Below are 18,602 nucleotides of genomic sequence, written 5' to 3' on the forward strand. Positions count from 1 at the left end.
AGGCAAAGACTGAGGGAAATAGGGAACAGTAGCACCGATAGTTCTCTTAACGTACAAAAGTTCTACCCAAATAAGCTGGTGCGTTTTCTAAGAACATAAGTAAAACATACTGCCATTGCATTTACTTTTGTTGGAGGAAAATTTATCTTACTGGGCACACTTAAATGATTTGAAATGAACATTCCTGACAGAGTGCCTTGAGGAATCCCTAAGGCTTTCCTCCAGGGTGGAAACATAACAGAGAGGTAGAAGACAGTCCACCACGTTATAACTGCCTGTATAATTTTAGTGGCTTTACTTCTCCTGAGGTTCAAAGTCAGAAAATTATATCTTTAGTATCTCATTTCAAATAACAAGCAAATTCCACCTTTGCAATAAGGACACAGCAAATCACTTGTAATACATGGAAAGGGCAGGCCAAAAGTAACGATTAGGTCTAAAAGAAAAGCCTACATACCTGGATTCTTGTCCCGAGCCCGGCATTAAAGAGGTATCTTCAGCCCTAGCCAGTTTGGCTCAGTGGAGAGAGCGTGGGCCTGCGGATTGAAGGGTCCCAGGTTCGATTCTGGTCAAGGGCACATGCCCAGGTTATGGGCTCGATCCCCAGTAGGGCGTGTGCAGGAGGCAGCTGATCAATGATTCTCTCTCATCATTGATATTTCTCTCTCTCTCTCCCTCTTCCTTCCTCTCTGAAATCAATAAAAATATATATTTTTTTAAAAAAGAAGTATCTTCATGTCACTACTGAAAATGCTAATTAACCTCCTAGGTCTTAGTTTCATCCCCATCTCACTCATTTCAATTCCTCTTCTCCACTTCTAAAGTGACTCTGTGTCTTCAGCTATGCTTTCCATATAGGTATGATGGAAATGGAATTAGAGGATGGGTTCCATTCATACCCACCATTTACTAGCTATAAGCTAGGTCCTTTGTTTCCTTATCTGTAAAATGGGAATAGTGACAGGATTGCTGTGAGGATTAAACGAGACAACACATATGACACTACCTAGTATTATGAATGTAACTTTGTAGAATCTCAATAAAAGTTGCTCCCAACCACCTCCCAGTCACTTTTTAAAAAAATATATATTTTATTGTGTTTTGTTTTTTTTTTACAGAGAGGAAGGGAGAGGGATAGAGAGACAGAAACATTGATGAGAGAGAAACATCGATCAGCTGCCTCCTTCACACTCCACACTGGGTATGTGCCTGCAACCAAGGTACATGCCCCTGACCAGAATCGAACCTGGGACCCTGGAGTCCGCAGGCCGACGCTCTAATCCATTGAGCCAAACCGGTTAGGGCTCCCAGTCACTTTTTATCCATGTCATCTTCTTCCTTCATGGCATCTAACCGCTGTCAGAACTGATTTTATTTATTTATTCTTATTTTTTTTTTTGTCTTTTCCCACTAGGATATAAACTTACATCAGAACAGAGACTTTGCTTTATTCACAGTTGTACCCCTGGCATATATACTTGGCAAATAATAAGGGTGGAACAAAGATTTACTTAATGATGAAAGAATAAGTAATATTAGAAATCTTGCTTTTCTTGAATGTGCAGTTTGAGTTAATGGTATCTCAATGTTAGCAATATTTGACATTTCACTCTTTTTCCCTCCACACTCTTGTAACAAGTCCTGTTGATTTCATCTCTCATGAATCTGGCTCCTCCTTTTCTGCTTCAGGCCATCAACTCTCCCCTCATTTCCTGTAACTATTCTAGGACCTTTTTCCAGCCTCTTGCCCCTCCAATCCATTTCCAGTATTGCTGTCATAGGTACCTTTCACAACCCAGCCCATACCAACCCCTTTACATCACTTGTCTACATACTTGTTAAATGGCAATAAATATTCATAGCCATATATAGGGTGTCCTCCCAACATGTACACAAACACTTTGAATGATTATAAAGGCTGTGCTTATTAAAATACATTTCAGTTTCAAAAGTGAGCTATCAGCTGTTAAGGTGTGTATACATTTTTTGGGGGGACACCCTATATATATATATATGATGTCTACTTGCTATTTCAGGAAACAAAAAAACAAATAAACAGATGCATATAAAAAAGGAAGAAAACATTTTCTGGTAACAACTGGGAAAATGTCTCTATTTTGGGCCTATTTATTTATTTTTTATAAACAGCTTAATCAGGTGTGATTTTTTTAAAAATTAAAAGCATACACAAGAGACAGTAGAATGTATAAAGTTTCTGGCACATCATAAATCCGCCCCAGTCCACATTTCCAGCCACAACTGTCTTCAACACTCAGCACATTATGTCTGTTTAACGATCAAAAGCCTTAAGTCTGTTCTTGACATCAGCGGGAACCTGGCTTTTCCAAAATGCCGTATCTAGTTGCAATAACAAATTCACCAAAGCAACCAGCGTTTGAACTCACAGCAGTTCTGAGCTGAAAAGTCGTGGAAACGAGGCCCATCAACCGCCCTTGCGCTTTGATTTGCCAAGTGGCTCGAACCGCAGCGTCTGCGCCTGCCCACGACGGCTTCTCGAGGAATTGTTCTTAATTTTAACAAGTGAAGCTGCTCGATGGAAAACAATCACAACCGCAGGGTCAGGAAGACCCGAGTCTGAGCAGCTGAGCAGGGGGAGCGCCAGCGAAGACCCCGGAGGAAAACACAGGCAAACAACAGCGATTCAAACCTTCCCGCCCCGTGGCGCGAGCCAGGCCGGAAGTCCCGCCCCTGCCGCGCTCGGAGCAGGGAGGAACCGGAAGTGGGGAAGGCGTTTCGGGGGAGAGGGTCCCGACCCAGAATCTGGTCCTCTCCTCTTCCGGTTTTACTTCCGGTGCCCCACACAGACCCGCTCCGACCGGCTGTGGTGAAGCCCGTGGGTCGAGCGTCGTGAGGGTCCGGCGAGCTCCCGGCGCGGGGGTGTTGGGCAGTGACGCCTAGTTAAGTCATTGGACGACAGTGACACCTCAGTGAAGCTGTTGAGGAAGAACCTGGCCAAAGGCGGAGGCCTTTCCTCCTAAGTTGGTGTCCGGGAATTGGCCTCAGCTGTGTCTCTGCCTTTATCTGAACAGCGAGTAGACCGGACTGCCCACTTATGTCACTACACGGGTGGTAGGGTCCCCAGCGGCGGGCTGGTGCGAGGCGCGCGGGGGGAAGGCGGGACGGAGCCAGTCGAGGGTGGCAACTAGAGTAACGGCAGGAGGCGACCCGACAGTAACTTGATCAGGTGGTGGTAAGTGTTCCGGAAACAAAACGCGGAGGTCTGACCGCAGATAACGGGTAGACCCAGCCCGGGCGGAGGAAACACTCCCGCTGACGTACAAAGGATATTGAAACGCGATCACGGAACGGGAACGCCCTGGGTTCCCGGTTCTTGTCTGGATGGTTTCGAAGCAGGAAGCCACGGGCGGAAGGTGGTCGGTGAAAAGCACAGACGCTTTATTGCAGGCAGACCCTGCCTCCACAACCTCATTCTAAGTTCGGAGCCGGAGACCCCGTCCGCCTGCACGGACAGAGGCCCCTGGGAAGGGTGGCCGCTGCTCTCTGTCTTTGGCATTAAATAGGCTGCAGCTCTTCGCCTGAACCGACCCCTTCTTACTGGTCACGGTGCTACAGTTAGTTCCGAGCTCAGGGCCCACGTGGCGCACCCCCCCCTTCTCCCCTCTCCCCTGTTGGCTGGAGTCCCTTTGATGCATCTCTCGGCTCTGCCGGGTGTTGGAGAGAAGGCCTCTCATGGCCCGCCCAGCGACTCAGGTCAGGGCTACTTTGGGCTTAACTTATGGTCACTTATCGGCTCAGGCCCGCGATGCCTTTTGGTTTAGGATATATTCCTATTTGCCTATTCCATTTCTCTACTCTCTGTACAAGATACACCCTGGCGCCTTCAAGTCTCCATTATGTATTCCTTCCCCCACAGACCCCTTCTTATCCTAAAACGTTCTAAACCTGCCCAGTTAAGCTAGCGAGCTAACCCGCTCGGAACTAGCCAGGAGAAGTGTCCACGCTGAGGTCAGAGCCTGTGGTAAGGCCCTGAGGCCAGAACACCAGTTTGGTTTAAGGATGTTGAGAGAGAAGAGAGAGGCCTTCAGGGCAGAGAGGCCTTCAGGGCAGAGAAGCCTGAAATGCAGCTACGAGGTAGGCAGGGGCAAGATCAGTAGGAATTTGTGGATGATGGACTTTGTTAAAAGCAACGGTAAACTATTCTAAGGGCTTTGAGCAAAGTTGGCAGCACCAAGGGATGAGAAATCTAACTCCTTAAATTCATCTCCATTTTTTAAAAGACTGATATGCAAACTGACCTCTGCCTTATGTAAAGTATAACAAGGGCATCCTTAGACAATCCTGTTTTCATTGATCTGTGGCTTCGGTTTGTATTACATGGGGCTAACTTAAGTCCTATCCCTCTCCCACCTTTTCCCTCTCCAGTATCTTAGAAACTCCCATATGTGAATTGCTTACAACGGAGGGGTTTGTGATGCCATTTGTACTTTAGAAATATTCCTGGAACTGCTGAGTGAAGAATGGATTGTAGGATCCAAGAGCATATGTGGGAACCCAATAGGACGCTTTTGAAAAACAAACGAGAGATGAAAATTCAGACTGGGCAGTGAGAATGGAGATCACAGCTCCAAGAAATGTTTAGATAAACTATATAATCTTGGTAATGATTGAATGTGAGTGTTTGAGGGGGAGGGTAGGAGTTAAAAACAGTTTCAGGTATTTATGCTTTTTTCCCCCTGTGAAGCAAGTCATCAGTTAGGGGCGGATCGAGTGGAGAGGGTTGAAAAGAGGAGTGAACAGTAAGATAATGCAGTGCTGACAGCCCATGACTGTGAGTTTACAGGGGTACAAACCTACAGAAATATGACCTCCAGCTGTCTGCCTGCAGTCAGTGTAGGGTTCATCCAGGTTTGGCGTCTTGCCAGGCTGATGCGAATGGCAGTAGTGCACATGACCTTAAATTATTTACATCTGCTAAAGTCAGCCAAAGACCCCTAGGCTCAAGCCTGCAGTTTGACAAAATCATATTGACGGACTTGCCAGCAAGGGCTCACTCTAAAGGAGCCATGAGTAGCACCCACTTCTGGGTGAGGTCTGGGTTCCTGCTGCGGGATGCTGAGCAGCTCTGAGGGGGACCAGTTGTGGGCTGGAGCGGTTTCTGCAGCAGGACTACGAGGAGGCTGGATGTTCTCATGAGCGAGGGCAGTTTAGCAACTGCTGTCTCAGTAATAGGTGGGTGAGGGTAGCTAGTAAGTCTGGAGGTGTCATTGCCAACGTAACAGAGGTCACACAAAGAAAGAAGGGGTCATGACATTTCATAGTTGCTGCATGACCTTGGGAGAGACCGCGTTTCTGCTAACTGCGTCTGCCCTCCCAGCCTGGTTAACAGCAGGGCTTTTCTTTTTTTCTTCAGTTTGAGCCAAATTTCAGTCCTTCCATCCTGGACTTCCCACTTTCATACCAAGCCAAGCATCCTCCTCTCTTGCTAAATGTGACTATTTTTAAGGAACAAATTACAATTTAACCTATACCTATCTGTCCCCCAATAAGATTTAATAAAATATCCAATCATAGAATTGTCCCCGCTTTCTGATAACATCTAGAGTAAACCTCATTTCTTAGATCCTCTCCCAAATTATCCAACCAAAGCCCAAACCCTATAATAGGTTATTTCTAACTCCTCTTAGTGACACAACCCACAATTCGCCATGGTGTATATTCTGCCTTACTAACCCAGCAAGTGCAGGAACAGCTGTGTTCCTGCTAGTCTTTGGCTGAAGGGCACTGCAAGCACAGACAGAGGGTCTGAGTTGTTGACATGACCGCCAGGTTCAGACCAATATTTGTACTTTATTGCCAGAAGACTGTGGCATCCACGGGAGACTTGCACAGATAATCCTGACAAAAGACTTACCCATATTTCTGTAGACACGGCCTACAGGCCAACAAATGTAGCACAGGACCAAAGTTTCCTTTATGTACTGTTGCAGTGTTAAAGCATGGCCTTCCTCGATGGCCTCCTATTTGCTATGGGCTTAGCAACATCTCCAGTCATCAGCCATGTGAGGGAAGCACACCCCGGGGGATGACATCCCTGAGTCCTTAGTGTGCCCAGCGGAAGCCTCAAACATTGTAGAACAGATACAAGCCATCCCTGGTGTGCCCTGCCCAGATTCCTGAGCCACAGGGCCCATGCGCGTACTAAATGCGGACTGTGTGAAAACACCAAGTTTGGGTGGTTTTTTAAGCAGCACCAGTAACTGGAACATATACTGACTCAGTTGGAGGCTGTTATTAGTAGAGCAGGGGTAATGGCGATGAGCTAGTGGACAAAACTGGATGTTATTCACAGAGCAAATGCTATAAGTTTAAAGCATTCAGTTAGCATATACTTGGCCCCTGGTCTAATGTCCTGCCCCTTCCCCACACCACCTTCCACTGCCCCTGAGCTATACAGTGAGCACAATCTTTAGAGAACTGCAGGTCAAGGTAGTAGCCACCTTGTTACAGGAGCCATTTGGAAAGAAAAAGAGTTCTATTACAATTTCCAAAACCCCCAATTGCATATGCTGGGTGGGGCAAAAATAGGTGCACAGTGGTATGTGAAACAGAGTTCATTCTTGTATTATTTATTAATTATTGTATTGTTTTCCACAGGAATAACTGTACACCTACTTTTGGCCCACCCTGTATATTTCCCTTTTGCAACGAAGAATCTAAAAGTTTCAATGTTTTACATTTGCTAGTTTTTCCAACTAGACTTGTTAGTGAACTGAATTCTTACTAAAAAGACATTGAATAGAGTATCTTCTATCCTAGTAGTTTCTCTGATTTCAAATCATAATTTTATGTCATATAAAAAAGTTCACAACAGATTCTTTATAACACCAGGATACCACTCCAAAAACTTAAGAGGAAACAAAACTATTTCAATTTTATTTTCAAAGACTAATTTTAATCCAGACTGAACAAACAAGCAGAAAAGTGGGAAAGCTAACGGCAGTAGCAGACACAGGTGTACCAAATGTGAAACAGTGGGTTATTAACAGAACTATTTACATGCATATTTACAAGCAATCCTTTTGTACATAAGCTTTACTTGTCGTTAGTTGGAAAAGATTTTTGACATTTGGTAAAAATAGGACTGAGGTGATACCACATTATAGTAAAAGTATTAGAAAAGTGATCCTCAAGGTGTATCAATTACAAAGCAGATGAAAACTTGAGTGACAAAGATCTAGCAAAATTCTCTAGTAAAAAAGTCAATGCAATGCATGCTACCAAATAAAAATGAGAAAGCCATATAAAGAAAGTAGAATAATGTCCTGGGCTGTGGGGTAATGAAATCAGATGAAAAATTTGAACAATTTAGAATTGCAATGTATCCTCAGTGAAGACTCTTGGTTGTTTAGTTGGAAGTTCTAACTCTATTTTAAAAGCCCTTGGTATCAAATAACATCTGGATATGTAAATAAATTAATTATATATTCTAAGACTTTAGTGCCAGAGATTTTTATGATTGTGATTCATACTTGAAACCCAACTCATTGAGACACTCAATGTAAAACTAAATGAAAGCTATATACTCATCTCTTAAAAAAGGATGCTACATTTTTGCAGTAATATGTATTTCCACACTAAGACATTTTCCTTCGAGAAAAGCTGAATTTAAAGGATAAGCTTCTAATCAGCTAGCAAAACTTACTTTCAACATTTCATTTATTTCAAAATCGATTTTATTGCAGCCAAAACAGTGGAATTAACTGTACATAATAAACTATCTTATATATATACACATTTTAAGTTATAGGGGATAAAGTTTATTTTGGCAGAGTGTTAAACAAAATTAAAGTTGCATACATTAGTAACATAACTCAACATCCTTAATTTGGTATAAGTGTGACACATTTTCCTGCTTTCCTGTGTTCTGCTAAGTCACCATAACCTAAACTGCTTTATAAAACTGATACGTTGAAATTTGACTTTACTGTTTTTGCTTACGCTCTGATTCCAAACAAAACTTTTCATAAGCTTCTTCTATCTCTGGGTCCATCTCATCATCAATATCATCCAAGTATCTGTGAAAGAAGCAAAGATGACTCATAAGCTTAATGTTTTTCCATGCAGAAAATGTGTAGGCCTGACTGGTATGGCTCAATGGTTGAGCACTGACCTACGAACCGGAGGTCATGGTTTGATTCCCTGTCAGGACACATGCCCAGGTTGCGAGCTCAATCCCCAGAGCAGGGGGCATGCAGGAGGCAGCAATCAATGATTCTCTCTTATCATTGATGTTTCTCTCTCTGTCCCTCTCCCTTCCTCTCTGAAATCAAAAAGGAAAAAAAAAGGAAATGTCTAAGATGCTAAGTTATGAGGAAAGGTATCTGGTGTAACTTTCCTAGACTGAGTTATAGAATGCAAGCACTGTTTAGAATTACATTAAATGTCAGTCCTCAGACAACAAAAGCTTAGTATGGTGTGTTAAGTTTTACAGTGGATTCGGAGTCCCTTGTCTTTGAAGTTAAGATTCTGCTATACTTTAGACATATGTTAAATTCTTTAACCTAATCTAAAAATTAAATCAAAGGCTTTACCTTTTAGGTTAGCAACAATTATACTATAACTAGGGGTCCGGTGCACGAAATTCGTGCGGGGGGCGGGGGGCGTCCCCCCCCTCAGCCCAGCCTGCCCCCTCTCACATACTGGGAGCCCTCAGGGGATGTCCTAGTGATGGCTTAGGCTGGCTCCCTGCTCCCCTTGGGGAGCGGGCCTAAGCCGCAGTCTGGCCTCCCTTTGTGGGAGGTGACCGGGCTGATCAGGGGAAGGCACCAGCCCCATCACCCCGCTGCTGCAGCCACTGCCAGTCACCGCAGCCAGCAAGGTTTTTTCATCAACACGGACTCTAGTCCCTTCACCATGAAAAACTGACAACTTTCTTTAGGCATTTTCAAGATGTGTCTTTCATATAATAATAATTTCTTTATTATTTTTTTTTTATTCTCACTTGAGGATATGTTTCCATTGATTTTTAGAGAATGTGGAAGAGAAAGGGAAAGACAGAGAGAAGCATCAAAGTGAGAGGAACACTTTGATTGGTTGCCTCCTGCATGAGCCCTGACCTGGGCCCTGGCCAGGGAGAAGCCTGCAACCTAGGTACATTCCCTTGGTCAGAATTGAACCCAGACCCTGCGGTTGGCAGGCCAAGGCATTATCCACTGAACCAAACTGGCAAGGGCAGGATATGACATTTCTTAGCCCTCCAGCAGCGGACCTTCGTTTTTTCGCCATGAGTGTGGTGAAAAACCCTAGATCACCTTTTTGGATTCTTATTACCTAAGTTACTAAGAATATTACCAGTGGCATACAGGGAGCTTAGCCAATGAGTGGTCAGAAAAGGTGTTTCCTCTATAGTTTACACCAATCGCCGGCTTGCCACCCCACCCAGGCCTGACGCCTCAGGCCCAGGCTTCAGGCCTGGGCAAGGGAACCCCATCTCTCCCCATCACCGGCTCTGCCCTTGCCCAGGCCTGACGCCTTAGCCAGAGGTGTCAACCCCCATCACCCTCCGATCGCCATATTGGCCCCTTGCCCAGGCCTGATGCCTTGGCCAGAGGCGTCAGGCCTAGGCAGGGGACCCCCATCTCCTCCCCATCACTCACTCCGCCCTTGCCCAGGCATGACACCTTTGCCAGAGGCATCAACCCCCATCATCCTCCGATTGCTGGCTCCGCCCCCCCGCCCAGGCCTGACGCCTCCACCAGAGGTGTCAGGCCTGGGCAGGGGACCCCCATCTCCCCCCGAGCACCGGTTTCTGGGGCTTCTGGGGCCAGCCTGTGGCCCGGATCGGATCCAATCACGGACGGCAGGCAGGCGGCTTCTGGGGTTGCACACGGGGGCCTGGATGGCAGCTTGCGCTGTCCCACCCTGCCTGCAGTATGCAAATTAGCTGCCGTCTTTGTTGGCGGTTAATTTACATATTGCGCTGATTAGCCAATGTGAGGCATAGCGAAGGTATGGTCAATTACCATGTTAGTCTATTATTAGATAGGACTAGAACATAATTTCAATGTACCATCCCCCTCTAATGATACTTAACATCAGAAATGGTATTCTGACAATGTCAACTTAGTCATAACCTATTTGGAATCAGACTTTCATAGCAAGAAGCTACTTTAGAGATCATCTATTTCAGATTTTTTCTAACTATGCAGTAGTTTAAAATGATGGAAACAATGTTTTCCTGTTTAAGTGCCCACGAAGGCCTTAACACACACATCCTTACTGAATTCTCACAGCCATCTTAAGAAGACAGGCACTATCACCTGCATGCCAAGAACAACTTGAACTTCTAGTGGCACACCCAGCAGGGGTGACCTCTCCTAAGTGTGCGTAGGTCCTTACAGATTTAATTTACTCTTCCCACCACTGAGGAAGAAGAGGACCCAAGCAGCCTGTCCAAATTCCTATAAGCTGCTAACAGAGCTGGGGCTAATCCTCACAGGTTTTTCATCCTTCTATAACAAAATGTAGTTAAATCTGATGGAAAGTGATAAGAAATTTGTATTATCAAGAATGACAGGTAAATGAAATATGAGGATAAGACCATAACTTACAAATTCCCATCAGTAGCAATATTTTTTTTTTAAATATATTTTTATTGATTTTTTACAGAGAGGAAGGGAGAGAGATAGAGTTAGAAACATCGATGAGAGAGAAACATCGATCAGCTGCCTCCTGCACATCTCCCACTGGGGATATGCCCGCAACCCAGGTACATGCCCTTGACCGGAATCGAACCTGGGACCTTTCAGTCCGCAGGCCGACGCTCTATCCACTGAGCCAAACCGGTTTTGGCATGTAGCAATATTTTTATATAGTAATTTCCTCTCTTCAATCTTAAGTCATCCTTTGAACAGCTAAGATTTGAGCTGTTTGTTCTGTGCCAGAGCATTTATATATTCTCATTCATGTCTCAAAAATTTCAAGGACCGGTACTACTATTCCTAGATTGTAGATGGAGAAACTGGTAGAACCTGCTTATTTTAAAGTCTTAGGTATAAAAATAGAATCTATTTTATAAAAATGAATTATGCTTGTGTATACATTTTAATACTTTTTCCCCTCAACTATAGATACATTTAAAAAAATCATAGTTTTGTATTTTTTTAAATCATAGTTTGTGTGTTTTCCAACATGATTATGTGAAAATTTTTGGTAAATAAGTACTACTTACATACCACTATAATACCATCTAATCAAAATGCACATTCTTTCATTATTTGCTTTTTTCCAGTCTAAACTCTATCTACAAGCTGTGGCCACAGAAAGTTCACAAATAAAGTTAGTAGCTAAAGAGAACTTACGGATCACCAGCGCCTGATAAATCTGTTCCATTTTCTTCATAATCTGGAAAAAAGTCTTCTCTCTCAAGTAACTCTTGATATTTCTCTTGGTAATCTAAGAAAAATGAAATAATGAAAAAATTTAAATGCTGGAAAAATTCACAGGAAATATGTATTAGCCAGTTTTTCCTAAGAAATTTTAATATTATGACTTTTCATTTAAGTACATCCAAAGTTTAAACATCAGTAAGCTGTGTATATTCATCTAGTACAGTGGTTGGCAAACCGCAGCTCGTGAGCCACATGCGGCTCTTTGGCCCCTTGAGTGTGGCTCTTTCCACAAAATACCATGTCCAGGCGCGCATGTACAGTGCGATTGGAACTTCGTGGCCCATGCGCAGAAGTCGGTTTTTGGAAAGGAGACAGACGAAACAAGTATACAAGGTGAGTGTGGATGGGAGAGTTGGAAGGGGTCGACCTCAGCGAACATACCTCAATCAAACTGAGGACGTTTTTAGCAAAGGCCAGCTTAGGACCACCCTAATTAAGTTAATAACAATGTACCTACCTATATAGTTTAAGTTTAAAAAATTTGGCTCTCAAAAGAAATTTTAATTGTTGTACTGTTGATATCTGGCTCTGTTGACAAGTGAATTTGCCGACCACTGATCAGTAAGTCAGCTTAATTACATATTTAAGAATAGCTTTTACAAAACCTATCCTAATTGGCTTGCTTCTGCCCCCTGCATCCTCATGACTCTAAATTATATACATATTCCTCTAAATGTAAGTTGGAAATCAAAGCCACTGTGCATATACCAGAGGACATTTCACAGGCTATGTGTGTGCTGTCTACGTTCTCTCCTGCTTCTTTCCATCAGGCAAAATACTGGCTATATAGTTCGTGGGGAAGAACACGTGTTCTCCATTCTGTCCTATTTTCCTTCCACAAGGAGAGATTTTAATCAAACGCCCTGGCTTCTGGACTCTGTTATCCTCCCCAAGGGGATAAAGCGATCTATCTATCTGGCTGGCAGGTAACAGCCACTTTTCCATGTTCCTCAGGTGGTGGAGGCCACCCTAACACGGCTCCGAGCATGTTCTTTCCTTCCTTGTCCTGGAGACAGCGGGGAGGTGGCTACCTAATAAATGTTTCAGCTCTACCACCTTTCCCTCAGGGGGCTCTTCCTAGGCAATACGGGTGACAGGATAGCTCTCTATCTGCCAACTGCCTGAAGCACAGTGACTGAGTATCTTGTAAGATTAGCATGTCTGTGTAGAGTCTTTACCTTTGAATAATAAAATGGATCAATGTATAAAAACTAGCTACCTTAAAAGTAGTTTCCTGTGAAAAACAGCTACCTCAGATTTCAAGAGGATAATATAATTATACTTGACTGGGTAAAGATGTTTTTCCCAAGATTGTCAGTTTCTAAACACATGAATTCCAGCTTAAAGGATTGGCAATATTTTGACATTCCATTTTGGCAATTTGGAGACCATTTTATCTTATAAAGCCCCCCTGAAACAAATACTTGAGCTAACAGGTAAGAAACATTCTTTTAAATGTACAGATGAGTTCACAAAAAACATCAAGTCTCCTGATGACAGAAACGAAAGGGAACTCAAAGCCATACATCCTTATAGCAGCTGGAGGCTGGTGGGCCACGTGGGCTTGGATTTAAAACCACGGGTCAGAAAGAAAGGTCTTGGGCCCATTGAAGCAGGAAGATGGAATTCACGCCCCACCTCATCCACTCTGCACAAAACCAGGTCATTCAAAGGGCTAATATACTGCCTGGCCATTGTGGCTCAGTGACTGAGCATCGACCTATGAATCAGGAGGTCATAGTTCAATTTCCGGTCAGGGCACATGCCCAGGTTGTGGGCTCAATCTCCAGTGTGGGGGCATGCAGGAGGCAGCCAATCAATGATTCTCTTTCATCACTGAAAGGCTCTCTCTCTCTCTCCCTCCCTCTCCTTCCTCTATGAAATAAATAAAAATATATATATGTAAAAAAGGGCTGATATCCCAAGCAAAAAATGGAACAGGAAAAAAGCAAACTGCAAAACATCTCAGTGGCAAAGCAGTTTGGTGTATCCGTCTAGGTTTGGAATGGGAGAGAAGTACTCTGGTTCCTCGGAGAATACGTGGGCCTGCACCTCCAATTGTTACTATCCACATAAAAACACCTCGGACAAGAAAAAAAACTCATTTCAAGCCACTGCTACCCCTGGGCTCCCAACAGAAGCAAATACAAAATCCTCTTTGGACATGCTCCTACAATCCAAGTCACAAGTTTCAGGAAGAAAAAGGAAAGCGTACTTAAACACTGGAGCAGTCGTAAAGGCTACAATATCTGTGCCTTCCAGTGATTGAGAACAATGTAAGTAAGTGTGAACAGAACAAATGATAGAAAAATGGACCAGACAAAGAAGAACGAAAAAACCCACAAGGAATCTAAGTAACTTGTTTGAAGAATAAGGAAAAAAGGAAACTCTGTCTTACCAGACAGCAAAGTCAGACTAATTAAGAATGCCTATCAGTGTTGGGAGAGACAAAGATCCGCGTGGAGACAGAGGTGTAAGACAACTTTACAGAGGAGTTACATGGTCCACACAGGCACATTTTACCTAAGAGAGGAAGGATGACTCAACACCTGTTGACATGAGAGACTATGGAAAAAATACTGAATTCCTGCTCTACCCACATATAAAAACTAGCCAAACGATGAAAGACCTAAATATAAAGCAACAGAAGATACGACATGACTTAGTTTACATTCAACTCAAGGCTTCCATTGCTAAGATAAACAAAAGGGAAGGGCAGCCCATACTGAGAAAAGCTGACTATGGGTGACTTTCTAGGGTATGCAAGTAATTACTAATCAACAAGACAAAGGCTCCAACGGAAATGTTCTCAAAGGAACAAATAAAAAGTTCAACAGAAACGTGAAGAGAAATTCAGTATCATTAGTGGAAAATAAAAATTCACAATTTCATACAATCAGACTGACAAAAATTAGGTCTGGTAACAGCATTGCCAAAGATGAGAACTAGGAACTCTCACACCCTGGAAATACTAAGTAGTATGATCACCCTGGAAAGCAGTATAACAACACTTAGTGAAGCTGAAGATGCAAATAGCCTGTAATGTGACAGTTTTGCCTCCTCACTGTAGAGGAACTTCCGCAAGTGCACAAGGACCTAAAGATGTTTGTGCAGCACTGCCTGTGGGAACCGGTGTGGACCACCCGGCCACCCACAGCAGGGATCTATGAACTTGCTCCCACACGCTGCTTTAGTTTTCTCTCTTGCTCACACTGCAGTCCCATTATGATCTGGCATTTAAAATAAGGGAACCAAAGCTATATGTATCAACACATATAAATCCTAAAAGTAATACTGAATAAAAATAAGTTGCAAAAAGCAGGGTATAGTAAGATACAACTTTGGGTTAATACTTCTGTGTGAGACAATCCAGTTTATAGACACATGAGGTAAAAATCACAGTGACACAAACTTGGGACAGTAGTTACCTCTGGGAGAGAAGTGACAGGACTAAACTTGGGTGACGGATCAATGACAAGGGAGAATGGTTTAGCAGTTATCTGTAGGGTTTTATTTCTTTAAAAGGCCCAAAGTATACAGTAATATGGTAACATGACCTTAGTTTAATCTTTTCTTTTTTTTAAATTCTTTACTGTTTGCCGTAACCCAGGGGTCGGCAAACTCATTAGTCAACAGAGCCAAATATCAACAGTACAACGATTGAAATTTCTCGAGAGCCAAATTTTTTAAACTTAAACTATATAGGTAGGTACATTGTTATTAACTTAATTAGGGTACTCCTAAGGCTTAGGAAGAGCCACACTCAAAGGGCCAAAGAGCCGCATGGGGCTCGCAAGCCACAGTTTGCCGACCACGGCCCTAACCGGTTTGGCTCACTGGCTAGAGCGTCGGCCTGCGGACTGAAAGGTCCCAGGTTCGATTCCGGTCAAGGGCATGTACCTTGGTTGCGGGCACATCCCCAGTAGGAGGTGTGCAGGAGGCAGCTGATCGATGTTTCTCTCCCATCGATGTTTCTAACTCTCTATCTCTCTCCCTTCCTCTCTAAAAAATCAATAAAATATATTTTAAAAAAATTCTTTTATTGTTTAAAGTATTACATAACTCTCCTTTCCCCCCCATTGACCTTTCCCTGGTCCCAAACTTAGTTTAATCTTGACTGTGAATCAACAGGTCAGTTCTTTGTGGTTTTCATATTCTTTTTAATGTTTCCTAATTTGAAGCTGGAAGTTAAGTGGCCATTTCTCCTTCCTCCATTCCTGTGCGACAGGCAGGGACAATGAGAGCCCGAGACCCAGCGGACAAATGGGGACATGCCGACCACCAGCTGGTTGTAGTTTGTACGAAATGGGAAATTTCTCTCTTGCTCACACTGCAGTCCCATTTACCACAAGCAATGCTTCTACAAATGCCACTTTCTGGAAGGGGAAGCGTGCAGAGGTTTAGATTTTTAATAAACTTTGACCCACCAAGTATTAATAAAATCCATAATTCTTAGTATCTGCAAGTATTGACCCATATTAATAAAAGCTGCTGACTACATAGTGAATTAGAACCACCTTTTCCTTCTACTCTAATCACCTAAAATTCAGAGTATGAAAACAAAGTATGAGAGGAAATACAAAATAAAAATGGTGGCATTTAATTGAGGGATTCTCCTGACCCTTCATTGTTAGGGTGATTAGACACATTCCACTTGAAATGGTTTCTAGTGGTTACTGTAAAGAACACCGCATATGAGACAAGCCTTCACCTTCCTTTTCAGAATGATATGAACTCTTTGAAAAGCTACAGTTCTGTGAAGGGATGATTTTCTGTAATTTCCTATCTTACCAAAAACTAGGGGCCGAGGGGGGGGGGGGCCCGTGGGGGCCCGTGGGGGCGGGGAGGGAAGACCATGAGACAAGATACCTGGATCAGCTGCAGTGAAAGGAACACCATCAGATGTATAAAATGTTGGTTCATTCTAGGATGAAACAAAGGGACAAAAACGTCATCCTCTCACAACTGATTTTTTAGGAGCACATTATCAATGAAGCATGGCTGATGCCACCCAGCTGCACCTCATAATGCAATGTAAGAACCAGCAAACACGAGCCTCCCGGCTGCTATTGCCATTTCGTTGGGAACGTCTCTGCTCTTCAGATTCATTCTATTATCTCGAGTTCTTGTTCTAGCGCTGTGTCTACGGTCTGTTACTCAGTGAACTGTTCTGCGGTGCAGTGTGACTCAGCATCCACTCAGATTGTTTTGGTTCCCCCTTCCCACCATTTTTCTGAGATGGGGGTTGTAGGAGCAACCCATATATATAAAACCCTAATATGCAAACAGACCGAATGGCTGAACAACCGAACAACCAGTCGCTACGACGTCCACCAGGGGGTGAGCGCGGAACATGGCGGGCATCAGCAGCAGGTGGCAGAGCGTGGAACATGGCAGGTGTCACCCACGGCGGGATGGTGGAGCAGGTGAGCCGGGGCACCAGACCATGGCGGGGCACTGGCTGCTGTCATCAGGGCAAGCCTCTGGTGATTACTGAAAATTCTTTGCTCCCACACGCTGTGATCCTGCCTGGCACTCGCACCTGCTGCCGGCACTGACCCTGCTCGCACCTGTTGCCAGTGTCCAGCGCCAGTCCCAATCACTTGGCGCCGTCAGCAAATGCAAGCAGCGGCTGCCAGCCCTGATTGCCCCTGAGGGCCTCTCCATCTCCCCCTGCTCCTGAGGGGTGATCAGGGCAGCAGCAGCCACTTGCACCCTCTGACAGTGCTGGCCCCAATCGCTCCGCGCCATCAGCATGTGGGAACGGCGGTGGGAGTGGGGCTGCCAGCAGACAGGGGACTGGGGGCCGTGGCAGGAGGGGCCGGGAAGGGGTGCAGAGGATGGGCCGAAACTTGCCCCTGTGCCCACCATGGCCCACAGTTCCAGTGCACAAATTCATGCACTGGGGCCCTAGTCCTATATAATAAATGCCTAATATGCTAAGTGTCCCACCGTTCGACCAGTCGCTATGACACGCACTGACCACCAGGGGGCAGACGCTCCAACTCTGGTAGGTTAGCTTGCTGCTGGGGTCCGGCCGATCAGGACTGGGCAAGGGCCGGACATGCCTCCTGTGGCCCCTTCCCCAGTCCCAATTGTGCACCGGTGGGGTCCTTGGCCTGACCTGCACCCTCTTGCAAACCAGAACACCTTGGGGAATGTTGGAAAGCCAGTTTCGGCCTGACCCCCGCAGGCCAGGCTAAAGGAACCTACCGCACGGATCTGTGCACCTGGCTTCTAGTTCCTCCCTAACTGCTGTGTTTGGTCGTGTTGGGAGCTTCCGGGATCATTAGCCTGGTAATCATTTTTATTTTCTTAGTTTCCTTTATGATAACATACAAAGTAACAGTTTGAGCTGCAGGCCTTGGTTATTAATTCCCTCGGAAACAGTTTCCTGGAATCCCTACACTCACTTAAGTCCAAGTCTCATCATTTCCCTGGCCATTGGGTGGCTCTTTCTCTAGACCACCCTCCATGGGAGGAACCCATGTCTCTTCTATTTACCTGCTCTGCTTGCTGCCAGGAACCCTAAGCCAGTGAAGAGTTATTAGGCATTAAATTCTGGGAATGGCTTTATGTAACTCGTAGAAATTTCCAAAGTTGAATTCAAGCAATAAGCAACATTTAAACAGCAAACACTGGCATACCATAAAATAGTTGGGGTCATTTTCAGGTGTTGCTTCTCTGTATGTTGAGGTTACATGGACTCTACCCCAGTTACTTGACCGGAGCTCTACAAGCTTCAAGAGCATCTGCTTCACGTCTCTGCAGACAGAAGTGGAAAAGGAGTGAGTGAGTATCCACCCTATGTGTTGTCAGGCTCTAAAATACCAGACTCCTACCACCATTTCACCAATTTAACATGTACAGTCAATGCTTTAATTTTCCACACATCTCCTATAATGACACAAATTCACCCTTAAAAAAAATAGCCTTGAAATTTGTTCCATGTAAGTAATATATGGTTCCTAAATGCAGTGGCCATCCTGCAAGCATATCTATGCTTCCTACTAGACTGAGAGTAGTACACCTAGGCATTTACTGAATAACTGAGGAAAAATGTCTAGGTGAGCAGAAGCCACAGGTAAAACACTATGCCTTTAATAAAAGGTTTCTGTGGATGAATCTGTAAGATTTCAATTGTTCCGATGAAGCACAGCTGATTAAAAG

At 44.3% G+C, this 18,602-nt stretch overlaps 1 protein-coding gene across 4 annotated transcripts in view; it reads right to left on the reverse strand.

The window, feature by feature from the left end:
- Positions 1 to 6,887: 6,887 nt before the first annotated feature.
- The window catches only part of PAIP1 (poly(A) binding protein interacting protein 1), a 31,334-nt gene continuing 19,619 nt past the window's right edge, over positions 6,888 to 18,602 (reverse strand). For all 4 annotated transcript variants that reach the window (XM_081089416.1, XM_081089417.1, XM_081089415.1 and 1 more), the window contains exons 8-11: positions 18,080 to 18,197; positions 16,302 to 16,356; positions 11,343 to 11,436; positions 6,888 to 8,057 (exon numbers count right to left, since the gene is read on the reverse strand). In XM_081089416.1, the coding sequence (XP_080945542.1) occupies positions 7,964 to 8,057; positions 11,343 to 11,436; positions 16,302 to 16,356; positions 18,080 to 18,197 (361 nt within the window). In that variant the 3' untranslated portion in view covers positions 6,888 to 7,963. The remainder of the gene's footprint in view (positions 8,058 to 11,342; positions 11,437 to 16,301; positions 16,357 to 18,079; positions 18,198 to 18,602) is intronic.

This window comes from Myotis nattereri (assembly GCF_964212035.1).
Source record: "Myotis nattereri genome assembly, chromosome: 4".
Classification (NCBI taxonomy): Eukaryota; Metazoa; Chordata; class Mammalia; order Chiroptera; family Vespertilionidae; genus Myotis; species Myotis nattereri.